General features: G+C 44.0%; 1 protein-coding gene across 1 annotated transcript in view; it reads left to right on the top strand.

The window, feature by feature from the left end:
• COMTD1 (catechol-O-methyltransferase domain containing 1) overlaps window positions 1–12,854 on the top strand; it is a 39,271-nt gene extending 26,417 nt beyond the window's left edge. Inside the window, 11 exon segments of the mRNA XM_033148043.1 lie at window positions 5,170–5,213; window positions 5,215–5,298; window positions 6,672–6,708; window positions 6,711–6,776; window positions 8,509–8,627; window positions 9,539–9,593; window positions 10,588–10,691; window positions 10,693–10,719; window positions 12,616–12,628; window positions 12,631–12,741; window positions 12,744–12,854. Coding sequence (XP_033003934.1) covers window positions 5,170–5,213; window positions 5,215–5,298; window positions 6,672–6,708; window positions 6,711–6,776; window positions 8,509–8,627; window positions 9,539–9,593; window positions 10,588–10,691; window positions 10,693–10,719; window positions 12,616–12,628; window positions 12,631–12,741; window positions 12,744–12,787 — 704 coding nt within the window. The 3' untranslated portion in view covers window positions 12,788–12,854.
• Window positions 12,855–13,189: the final 335 nt, after the last annotated feature.

Genomic DNA, 13,189 nt, shown 5'->3' with positions numbered 1-13,189 from the left:
ATCTTTAAAGAGCAGGCTGTTGGAGGCGTTGCGAGCATGGCTGCAAGAGAAATGTAAAGGTTCAAGTGATGCTTTCGGCAGATTGGAATATACACAACGGACTTAACTAGAGGAGTTTAGGCTCCAGAGTATCTATTGAAGTGAAGTGGTGTCAAACCCCCTTCATCGCTTGCTTCAGTGCCCCACTCACAAAGACATTACAGATAAGTGCTTACGTCAGCCCTATATTTGCATCCTCCAAATTGTGGCCAATTCAACATAAAACTGCATACCTTCAATAGAGCTTCCAAATGACTAAAGCAACTAAGAGTCTCTGATGATAATATAGTTGACGATTTTAACAACGAGGCATGATTTTGTATTGCTTTCTTCTTTCCTTGGGGCAACATTTTGTGACAGCTTCTTAGATTTCCCAAACTTGCCTGGGGTAAAAAAGGGGGGGGTTGGGGGGTTGGGTGTTCCAAACAAGGAAGAATGGCAGATCAAGTTAATGCAGAAATTGCAAAATTAATGGGAAGAATACGGAATTGAGAAGGAAGAATTTTCAACAAAAAATGTGGACTATCTTAAAAACTATTGCAAACAACTAAACATATTAGCAGGATTAATCTAAAACCAAGCAATTAAAACAAAATAAAATACCAACTACTGGAAGGAATTTTTTATTTTATTTTGTTTTGACTATGGCAGACCAACACAGCTACCTACCTGTAACAAGCAGTTAAAAGGTTTATTTAAAAGGAAACTAGAGAGTAACTAAATAAAAGGTGTAAAATGGGAGATGCCGTTTTGGAAAGGATTTTATACAAAACCACGGAAGAGGAGGGGGGAAGTCAAACTGATTATGTACTGATTTATGTGTGATTGTTGTCAAACTGAAAAATAAAATGTTTTTTAAAGGCTTTTGGGACCCCTGCTCTAAGGTAAAGCAATATTATTATCCTACACATTGCCTATGGAGGGGAAAGCAAGACTGAGAAAGAGTGGAATACATAACAGGGGCGTGGTACAAACCAGGGGCTTTATTTATTTTATTTAGGAAATTTTTGTTCCCTCCTTTGTTATTCTCAACAATAAAGTTGAAAATACAAGAGGAAACCGATACTCAAAATCAATTTAATTTCATAAAACAACAATCTCAACACTTAGGATAGTATTCAGTTTTGTTCAAGAGTAGACTTGTTGAAATGAATGAATGCAACTCATTAATTTCATTTGGTTTCCTCTGGGTAAAACTAAGCTGAACACCACTCTTAAAAGGCTTGGGCAGGGCGGAGAATAAATAAGTTTGAAGCGCTAACCCCGGCAGTAGCTTTCATAACAAAATAAGCAGAAGTAAAACAATGCTTGTTTAATTACCTTGAACTTGATCCATAAAAGCAATGATGCTAAACTTTAGAAAGCATAATAGGAACCACATAATAGGAAGTGGTTACTGAGAGTGACCACTAGATGGAGGCAGAGAGTTACTAATCTGATTTATGATATTCAACAGGGCACCTTCAGCTGCACTCCAGCTTTCTTTTTAAATCCTTTTTTAATCCATTTTTAAAACCCTACAACTGGACGGAAACGGGATCCATTCTGCAGTTATCCGGACTCATGCGAATCAAATGTAAAGGCAGTGATCTTTTTATTCCTTCATTTGCAAGGAATCATACAAAACAAAGTGGCACTAATAAAGAAACATTCCCGTGTGGCAACAGAAAGCAAACTAAAAATGCTTTTGCAGTTGATCAAAACTATCCAGCAATATCAAGTTATTAACAGTAACCCTTCTGGTTGGTTAATTGGTTTGGCAACTTCCAGGCACATGATGTGTGATGCTAATTATTTCCCCCAAGAGTTAAATTATAACTAATCAAAGGCAGCTACTGGAGTGCTATGAGATTCAGGTGAGGTTGAGGGTCAGGTGACTTGTCAATCCCAGCAAGTATATAAGAGGACGACCTGGCCTACCCAGGCCTGTGGGCTGCCCAGGCCAAGCCCATCTCTTTCTGTTCCCGTATGTTGTCGCCCATGGAGCGCAACTATGCTCAAATTGACAAAGAGGCATGTGCCATTCCCTCTGATGCAGTTCTGATATATATTTATGGGGGGGGGGGTTGCACATGTGCCCATCAAGCTGTGTGTAGGAATTATCCCTCCGTGTGTGGTGCTGTTAGGAGGGGGTCGTGCAAATGCTGCACGTTGTGCAGAATGGAAATATTTAGGTGCGATGTTTTGTCCATGGATGCAGCTTGCAGAGGGGAAATTCGAGAGGGCGAGGGAGCATGGGTCTGCTGTGGGGAGCAGAGCGCATTTCTTGCGCACGGGTGCCTGCCTGCAGAATGGATTTGTGCTGCGGAGCTGTTGTGGAAAATGCCTACCCTGTTTTTCCTAAAATAAGACATAGCCATAAAATAAGCCATAGCAGGATTTCTATGCATTTGCGAAATATAAGCCGTTCCCCGAAAATAAGCCATACCCCGAAATAAGCCATAGTGATGCGGCACCTCCCATTAAAACAGCCTGGAGAGGCGTGGCTATGCAGCGTACCGATGCGATGCGGTTAAAATAAGACATCCCCTGAAAATAAGCCATACTGTGTTTTGTTGAGGGGGGGAAATATAATACAGTGTCTATTTTAGGAGAAACACGGTATGTGGAGACCGCCTCCCCATCCTTACCCTTCCAGGGAAAGTTAAGTCCAGTCAAAGGTGACTATGGGGTTGCGGTGCTCATCTCGCTTTCAGGCTGAGAGAGCCAACGTTGTCCACAGACAGCTTGACTAAACCGCTTCTGGTGCAACAGGACATTGTGACGGAAACCAGAGCGCACAGGAACGCCATTTACCTTCCCGCCGCAGCGGCACCTATTTATCTACTTGCACTGGTATGCTTTCAAACTGCTAGGTGGCAGAAGGCTTGGAGGGTAGGACCCTAACCAATGGTAACAATAACAATAACATTACATGCCGCCCAACTGACTGTGTTACACCAGTAACTCTGAGCTGCTTCCAACAAATTAAAACACAGTATCAAGGTATCAAGTTACAAGGTCTCAAGGAGATTCCAACTAAACATCAGGAAGAAGTTTCTGCAGGTAAGAGTAGTTTGACTATACTGTAAATGGGATATAGCTATTAATGGTGTGGGATATAGCTATTAATGATGAATTAACATGTGCCATTAAGGTAAGACAGGAATATGCAGGAGAAATGATTTCGATGATATATGGAAGGTGTTTGTAGAATTTGTACCGTTAAAACGGAAAGGGGTCGAACCATCTCAAGAGGTGTTGACATTTTGGGAGGTTGGATAGTTACAATGGAATGGTCTCGGTGGTGGGGTGCACATTTTTATTGTTACTTATGATTATTTCTTTGTCAAAATAAAAAGGTTTGTTTTTTTAAAGTTGTTCAACAGTGGAAGAAACACCCTCGTGAGGTTGCGGACTCTCCTTCCTTGGAGGTTTCGAAGCAGAGGTTGGATGACCATCTGTCCTGGATGCTTGAGTTCGAGATTCCTGCATCGCAGGGGGTTGGACTAGATGACTCTGGGTTCCCCTCTTCCAACTCTACAATTCGATCATTCTACGATTGTCCAGGCTTTCAAACTTTCCGCAGATGCCGGGGGTCGAGCCTGCGACGCCCCGGCTGCTTCACCCACAAGACGGGTGGGCTTTCCCCCCAGTTTCCGCCCCTGCGCGCGCGCGCGCGCTCAAACCGGGAATTTCCTCTCCCTTCTCGTGACGACAGCAAGAGCTTGCAGGCATCACGTGAGCGCGGCGGGGAGAAAGTCCACTTCGGCGTGCAAAGCTGCAGGAAGCCTCCCTCCCTCCCTAGCACGCTTTCCAAGAAAACCCAAAAAAATAAAACCCCAAAAATGCCCGCTTTCAACCTCTCCAAGAAGCAGTCGTCGGGACTGCAGCGCTGGGGGTGGTTGCTGTTGCTGGATTCCTAGTAGGTAAGATCCTGAGACTAGATCCCTTTGTCCTCTGAGTCCGCCTTGGAAGCAGGATCCGCGTGGGCGCCGCCCTGGTGCGCATTCGCCAGGGGCCCCACGGCTTGTTGCGCGCGTGACCCGGACGAGGGTGGAGTCGTGGGTGGGCTGGGTGTGAGGAGGGGCAACCCAAACCCTAATGAGCATATGGGTTTAGGGTTGGGGCAAGCCCCAGTCTCCCTTTAACAGGACAAACTGAGGGAGTTCAGGATGCCGACTGGGATGTGGTGCTCATCTCCCTTCAGGCTGAAGGAGCCGGCGTTTGTCCACAAGCAGCTTTCCAGGTCACAGGGCCAGCATGACTAAACCGCTTCTGGCACAACAGGAGGACACCGTCAGATCGCACGGAAACGCCGTTTACCTTCCCACCACAGCAGTACCTATTTATCTACTTGCACTGGCATGCTTTCGAACTACTAGGTTGGCAGGAGCTGGGACAGAGTGGCAGGAGCTCACCCCGTCACGGGGATTTGAACTGCCGACCTTCTAACTGGCAATTCCAAGAGGCTCAGTGGTTTAGGACCACAGCGCTCCCCTTGTCCCTTGGTTCTCGAACGCCATAGTTGTCAAACAAATCGGCCCCTGAACTCTACAAACCTAGAAGTGAGTGATTTGGTTTGCAAACATTTTTTGGAAGCCGAACATATGACGCGGCTTCGATTGAGTGCAGGAAGCTCCTACAGCCAATCTGAAGACGTGCCTTGGTTTTTGAATGGTTTCTGGAGTCGAACAGACTCCTGGAAACAGATTAAGTTCAAGAACCAAGCTACCACTGTATAGTGTAACAGCCCTCCTGTCAGGGCTGGATGGAGCCTGTAAAAAGGACATCATCGCAGAGTTTCACTGTAGTGCTCTGTTCGGTTTGGGGGGGGGGCTGTGGAAAATTCACATTGCGGTAATCGGCACGCTCCCAGTCCTATGATGCCTTTCTAGAGGGAAGAGGGTGGGGCACAACTCTACTGCCCCTGTCCCGGGGCTCTTGTGCTCTGATGTACACACTGAGTTTGGGATGAGCTTACCATAAACTTCTGTGAAGAAGACAGGCCTTTAAATGATTGCATGGGCAGATCTGCTTCTGCCATTGAAGGAAACCCTTAGGTGCAAGGGAGTGATGTGTGCATGCAGCCACACCAGGAATCTTGGATGCTTACGGGTTTGTATGCTTGTTTTATTTCTTTCCCAAAAGGCAGAAGATATTCAGGCCTTCCCTTTGGAACTCCCAAAAGCCGTTTCAAAGGGAAAAAACACCCCATTACTGCAGTACGTACTGGATCACTCCTTGAGGGAACACCCGGCTTTGAAGAAGCTAAGATTGGTAAGTATGTCTTTCTACTGGGTCTATCTGCCTGACTTCAGCTCTCACGTAAGTGCCCCATTCAGTTAGTCCACTTAGGAACTTGCTCGTGCCCAGAACTGGGTGTTTGTCTTCTCCATGAGATGATAAGGATAGACATCCCAGGGAAAATATTATGGTTGTTTATTTCCGCAATGGTTTCTTTTTGCGCCAGAGCTGAAGCCACTCTGCGTTGTCTCGAGGAAAAGGTATATGGGGCCCACAAAGAAACCTAAAAGCTCCGCCCCAAGTTTCTGTGCTGTTTTCACCAGATAATCACCATATGACCCTTCTGAAAAACAATCGAATATCGGTAAAGACCAGGACCCTCCCTTTTCCCCCTGTAATTGTGCCCTGCTGGGTCCATTGTAACTGCTGACTGAATGCTGACTCAAGACAAGAGAAAGAAGGGAGGTGCTCAGTTCGGTTCCCCCAACCTGTAGTCTGTGTTGGGAGGAATTTAGCTTTTGCTTCTGAGAGAGCGTTGCATCATGAGAACACCGGGCTGTGTTTAGCTTTTGCTTTTCCTGAGATGAGCAGAAAACACCAGGCTGTGTTCCTCTGAAGTGGTACTGCTCAGCCGCAGTGAGAGTAGGCCGTATCGTGGCCCGGACTCTCCTTTTCCCCCTTGCCACTGTGAACTCAATTCTAAATACCCTTCCAATTCTAAATAGCCCTGTTAATGCAACGAGGCTGACCTACAGGTAATTTCTAGGAGCTTGCGACTGCTGAACCTCTCGTCGCAGTGAATATTAATTCACGTAACAGTTTGAAAATGTGGTATCCCTGTGTTACCTGTCTATGCAGTTGTGGGACAGTAGTTTTCCCCACTCTCCTGCTATTCAGTGTATAGCCTTTACCAATTATTACTGTGATTATTATTATATTTGTTAACGTTACTGGTTGCGTTTTCTTTGCTAAAGGCAACTCAAATGACTTACAGCAAAGACTTTATGCAGGAGCAGGGCTTTCTTTTCCCAGCTGGATCATGCCCAAACTCAGGTGGCCGCCATTGCCATTCTAAGAGAACAAGGGTGGCATTCATGGAGAGTTCACGGCACCTGTTTTTCTAGAAAAAATAGCACTGTGCAGCAGTTACAGGTGGGTTAGCCGTGTTGGTCTGCCATAGTCAAAACAAAACAAAACAAAAAATATTTCCAGTAGCACCTTAGAGACCAACTAAGTTTGTTCTGGTATGAGCTTATTGTCATTTCTCTGGTCCTTACAGATGAGAAATCAGCCGAAGGCAAATTGTGTTCACATGCACAACACAGCCCCCACACCCCATAATAACTTATAGCACTGGTTACTGATCAGTAAGATAGCCACTTGTAATAAACAGGTGTCTTTTCTAGGTTACTTCAAACCTTCCCAATAAAATGATGATGGTGTCTATGAACAGGCCCAGCTTATGGCCAACCTGGCGAGGCTGATCAAAGCAAAGAAGGTCATTGAAGTAGGTTAAGTCATTCTGTTTATGCCGGGATGGCTCCAGAATGATCTGTAGGTGAATTGCAGGATCTGTGGGTCATGTGGCTGTTGCCTGCTAATCGCATCTGGAGGAGAAGTGACCTTGTGTCCACTGGAAGTCTGGCATCCAATCACTTTCTTTAAAAATAAATATAAATCATTAAATTAAAAAAAAATCCACATAAAACTTCCAATACATTAGAGAGAGTGTGTCAACATCCCATTTGCCATGACGTTTTTCTTATCCCCCCTATGCTGCATCCTGTCTTCCCTCTTTTTTTAACGTCAGAACACAATAATCTTTCATTCTTTCTGTCACTCATAGTTTGAATCCTGCTGGCGGGTTCTTCGTGCATTAGTATTTCTTCAAATAATCTGAAAAAGGTTTCCATTCGTCAAAATAAAAAAACACCAATCATCATTCGATTCTCGTATTTTAGCTGTTAGCTTGGCTGATTCAACATAGCCCTTAGCATCCAACCACTTTCTAGTTTCTGCCCCAACATTTTGCTTGGCTCTAAAGATCCCCGTGTTCTTTTCAGGCTGTGGGCTGAGGCAGAGGAACAAATGCTCCCAATTCTGCAACAAACGTTTGTTCTTTTAGAATTTCTGTGACTTTCTCAGCATTCAATCCCTGGCCCTCTGCCTTAAAATGTTGCGTTGGTTTCCCCAAAGATGACTCAGTGCCTGGACTCTCGTCTGAATTATACTAGCTTCTTTGAGCTGAGCTGGCCAGGGCAATGTTGAATGGAAGCCTAGCATTGAGCAGGCTGCAACCTCTTAGGCCTACAATTCTGAGAAGTTTTATTTTTCCAGGAAGTGGCTTCCGAACTGCGCTGCGTCCCAGACCATATGTATCCCCAAACTTGCCGCAGCTCCTGCAAATGTACATTGGCTGCGGTTAGATTGCTCTGAGCGTTGTGAAGTCGCAAGGGCAAACACTATATAAGTAAGCATTGAATAATTGCATTTCAGGGCTTAATCCACTGTCAAGAGCACCATTCGAGCTGCTTACAGGAAGGGCAAGGCAGGGCCAAATGAGAACGAAGCAAAGTCTCAAGGGCTGCTGGGTGGAAAAAACACTTGGCACGCAAGTTTCAGTTGGGCCGTCTCCGCTACCACCTTCACTTCTGCATTAGTTACTAGAAACTGCGAGATAATTGGGGTGGGGCAGAGGAGAGCAATTCGTGGGTTTTGCAGAGACATCGCAAGCATCCGTGCAGGATTGGTCATTAAGGACCAGAGATTTTTGGAGCCTGCTTCTCCCCCCCCCCCCTCTCTCTCTCTCTCTCTCTCTGCTGTAGCTCTCTCTCATGACGCAATGGCATTCTACAAATAGGACATGAAAATATTCAAAACCCTACCAGATAAGAATGTCAGATCGAGTTGATGGATTATGCCGAAATGGACAAAATGACCGGAAGAATCGGAAATCAGGAAGACCAAAATTTTAATAAGGAATGGGGAAATTTTATAATTTATCTTAAAAACCATTGTAAACAGTTAAAATCGTTAGTAGGCTTGGAATAACCCACCCAAGAGGCCAGGATATTATTTTTAATATTTTTCTCTCTCTGGAAACAAGTACTGAGGACATCCGCAGTCTCTCGTGCCTGGAGGAGGTTGTGTTAAGATACCAGTTAAGAATGGATGTAGAACTCTCTGTGTCTCAGAAATAGGAGCCAAGCTCAGACAATGCCCGTAATTCCTGGTGTGTTTCAGGTGTCTTTACAGGGTACAATGCTTTAAACATGGCTCTGCTCATACCCGAGGATGGCAGAGTCGTCGCCTGCGATATAAGCGAAGATTATGCCAATATCGGAAAGCCGGTGTGGAAAGAGGTAAACGAGCTGCGTCGGCACACCTGGGACTGGGAGACCTGAGAACCGGAGCTAAGCAATGTTTGCTTTTTTAAGAATATTTCTTTATTGTTTAAAATTAATACATTTAACAAACTAAGTAACAAGACAAAAGAAAAGACAAAAACGAATACTACATAAACTTACATGCAAAAAAACATAAGACACTCACAGACAATGAATATTCACTCAACCAATATAGCCTGACTTTCATCCTTTATATACTCTTAGATCGAAATGAATTTCAAAACCTATAAAAACAAAGCAATATTAAAAATGACCTCCAATTAATCTCACTATATTTTGTCTATTGTCTTATATCACACAGTTGTATAGTTACTATATTTTCTCTATATCTCTTTACCCTTTATATTTCATCCGTACAAGGTTCAGTTAGTTCTGCCCCAATAATTCCTTCTATACCATTATTTTTTAAGTAATCTTTAAAAATTCTCCATTCCTTATAGACTACTTGTCTCATTTGTCCTCTTATCCTTCCCGTTGTTTTTGATAGCCAAGCAATGTATTACATGGGAGATCTGTCATTTCAGGCATTGGGTTTCTTAGTTTTTAACTAGAAGTAAGAGTTTGGTTGGCACAGCGGGCTTAGAAGAGTATATCAACCTCCCCCCTTGATGCTGTTTCCTTCTATTTAATCAGTGGTTCCAGCTTTTGGGGGGGGGGGCTACTTTTTGGCGTGCTATTGAACTGCTAGGTTGGCAGGAGCTGGGACAGAGCAACGGAAACTTACCATGTCGCAGGGATTCAAACCGCCAACTTCTGATTAGCAAGCCCAAGAGGCTCATTGAACGGACTTCCAGAACGGATTCCGTTCAAATTACAGTGCATGACTGCTGCCTTTCATAGGAAATGACCTTTAGCTCTCTCTTCAGGCAAGAGTGGATCACAAAATTGACCTAAGGATAAAGCCAGCCATCCAAACACTAGGTATGTCAATAATGCCTGAAAATATAGAATGTGCAGCTGAATTGTGACATGTCATACTGGTTGAGAAAAGTAAATAACAAAATGGGTTCACCAGTTTAGTGGGTGTGTCGGGAGAGTGGCTTAATGCAAAAAAGTGTTGTTTTTTTCATAAAGGATGGTTTGCTTTTTGGTAGGCCCCTCACCTCTGAAATATCAACTCACACAAAATCTGAAATTCAACTCACACAAATCAAGCTCCTATGAAATTATAGCACAGCGCTATTGTACATTAGGCATGCTAATGGGAGGAGTCTGCTAGTTTCACTGAAACTGAACTGTCCTACAGATGTTTCCTTTTTATTAAAAATTTATAGGGTTTTTACAATTTAAAGCACAAAACATTACAAGGTTAAATTTTTTCATACTCCCCCCTCCCACCAAGGGCCAGCCATTCTTCCTCTCTTGATTTCATCATCGATTGACTTCCTCTGATCCCCCCGTTGAATTCAAAGTCGAACCTAATTCCCAGTTTTCCACATCATATCTATTCTTTTTACCCACTAACTTTCCTCCTTACCACTTTTAAACATATTTATACATCAAGTTAATTACTTATAATTTTTTACTCGACCTCGGCCTCTAAAAACTTCTGAACTCTTCTATGACCTTTATCAGATTTTAAATATTCAAACAATTTATAAAGCTAAATTTTCCCTTTTTCTACCCTTCCCTCCCTCCGGTCTCAAAAATTTTTGGCTATAATTTTTAACATTTTCCATTTCCAAAGCATGTCCCATTTTTTGTAACCCACTCCAACCCTCTCAAAACACTGAACCCAAAAGTCAAAGCAAAACTGGTTTCTGTTTCTGTTGCTCGTGCAGCATTGTAGCATTCTCATAGCAAAGTGCAACCCTGAATGGTGTTCACTCTCTTTTCCTTCTTCTGCAATATGACTTTCCCATTGTCACAGACGTTCCTATTTGAAATGAAATTGTCCTTTTTTTAATGTCTAGAGAACTTCTGGCAAATGGCGAAGCTGGGACATTTGACTTTGCTTTCATAGATGCTAACAAAGATGGGTACAACGATTACTATGAAAGATGCTTACAGCTTGTGAGGAAAAGGAGGGATAATAGCAATTGATAATGTAAGTACAGCATGCTTCCTCAAGGAAGCTCCTGGCACCTTAAAAGTTCTTAACAAATTCATTGGAGCATAGGTTTTGTGGAGCCTGTTAACAATCACTACTAAATCATTCAAAGAATTCCAACGATTATGATATAGGAAACACTATAGAATCATTGATTGTAGAGTTGGAAGGGGCACCCGAGCATCTAGTCCAACCCCCTGCGATGCAGGAATCTCGACTAAAGCATCCATGAGAGATGGCCATCCACCCTCTGCTTAGAAACCTCCAAGGAAGAAGAGTCCACAACCTCGTAGAAGTCCGCTCAACTGTAAAACAGCTCTTACTGTCAGAAAGCTCTTCCTGATGTTTAGTCGAACTCCCTTTCTTGTAACTTGAAGCCATTGCTACGGGCCCTATATCCTCCAGAGCAGGAGGAAGCTAGCTTGTTCCATCTGCCATGTAACAGCCCTTTAGATATTGGAGATGGCTGTCATATATTTTCTCAGTTTCCTCTTCGCCAAGCGGAACATTCCCAATTCCTTCAGCCGTTCCACGTAAGGCTTGGCTTCCAGACCCTTGATCATTTCATAGGCCAAACTCAGCCCCCAGTGTTTTTGGGGACTACAACTCCCATCATTCCTAGCTAACAGGACCAGTGTCAGGGAGTTGTGGTGGTCAGGGCGTTGATGGGTGTTGTAGTCCCAAAAATCTGGACGGCCGAGTTGCCTATGTGCCCTTGATCATCTTTCGCCCTCCTCTACACAAGTTCAGCTTGTCAGTGTTCTTACATTGTGGGGCCCAGAACTCGACACATTATCCAGTTGGCAGAGTAGAGCAGGACTATGACTTCCCTTGATCTGGACACTAGACCTTGTTGAGCATAGCACCGATCAAGGGAAGTCATAGAAGCCACTCCTTTATTTTGGGTGACAGCTTTAAACTGATAGGCCCTCAGTCACATGAGTTGTTTTTACGGGGGAAATACTGGTGTGGTGGACAGAGGACACATATTATGCCTTTGCTAACAGGAAGGAAAGAAAGGGAAAAGCATTGGAACTTCGTTTGGAAGGGAATTATCTCTTGTATCTTAAAAAAACTCAGTTCTATTAGTCAATTTGTACTGGGGGCGGGGAGAGAACTAAAAGTACAGTCCCTTGCTGGGAGTAATCGCTGAATCAACCTCCGAGCAAAGATTGAATACATCATACCTTGTGTTGGCACCTCCGTGTTGCGTACGTCCAGTTTACCGCACCTCCGCGACCCGGAAGTCCTCCGCGGAGCGCACACACGGCGGGTGCGCAAAAGCGTTCTGCACAAGCGCATAAACCCACAAACCTCTGGGTGTTTCTTTTTTGTTGTTCGTTCGCGTTACGTATGCTTGGGTTACGTAGCAAGACCCGGAAGGATCAGTATGACGTATGTAACACAGGGTACCACAGGGCCTCCTTGGTAGTGGCACCCACCCTGTGGAATGTCCTCCCATCAGATGTCAAGGAAATAAACAACTATCTGACTTTTAGATTTAGGACATCTGATGGCAGCCCTGTTCAGGGATTTTTAATGTTTGATGTTTTATCGTGCTTTAATATTCTGTGGGAGCCACCAGAGTGGCTGGGGAAACTCAGCCTGATGGGTGGATATAAATATATCATCATCATCATCATCAGATGGCTTGAAATCTGATTTTCAGAGCGCAGACTACACTTTTCAAGCAGTATTTTGGGAAATGGCTGTTTGTTCAAATCTGGTGGTACATCGGTCAGACTCCAATGTCAGGCCCTAGGCATATATGGAAATAATATAGATAAAATAGAAATATGTAAATATAAGGGTAAAAGGTGCACTGTGCCGTGTTTTCTTGTAAAAAATAAGATACGTTTTCTCTCTCCCTGCCCTCCCCACCCTTTCTAATAGGTTTTGTGGTCGGGAGAGTCCTTAAGCCAGCCAAAGAGACCTGTGATGGCCAGCACCCCCATCAGTTGAATGAGAAGATCTTCCGTGATCCGCGAGTGAATATTAGCATGCTCCCCATTGGCGATGGGTGACGTTGGCATTTAAGCTTAGGAGAGAAGCCCAGATGCTGTAGATGGGCTGGGCCCTCCAATCATGGGAACAATGAAGATGAAATGATGTATATTTGACCTTGTCTCAATAAATAGACCTAGACTTGAAATCAGCAACCAACATAGAAAAGTTCCTTCATTTCTCTATCGCAGTCACGGCTGGAAATCACGGAGAGCGCAGGGAACTGTATTTTGCATGTTCTCAGTGGGGGGGGGAAACAAAAACTCTTTATTTTCACATGCAAAATCATACAATGAAATAAGCTTCAAAATACCCAGGGTTTCCGGGACACATGGACACCAGTTGCTTAAACGACATTCACGTGGGAGGTGGTAAAACTGCTTCGGTCTTCGTTGGTTGAAAACCTGAAGCATAGAAAATTGCATGTTGGAGAGGGGTTCTAGACTAGTCTCCCATAATGTTA

This window comes from Lacerta agilis, chromosome 5, assembly GCF_009819535.1.
Source record: "Lacerta agilis isolate rLacAgi1 chromosome 5, rLacAgi1.pri, whole genome shotgun sequence".
Classification (NCBI taxonomy): Eukaryota; Metazoa; Chordata; class Lepidosauria; order Squamata; family Lacertidae; genus Lacerta; species Lacerta agilis.
This window is presented reverse-complemented; position numbering and strand designations above follow the sequence as displayed.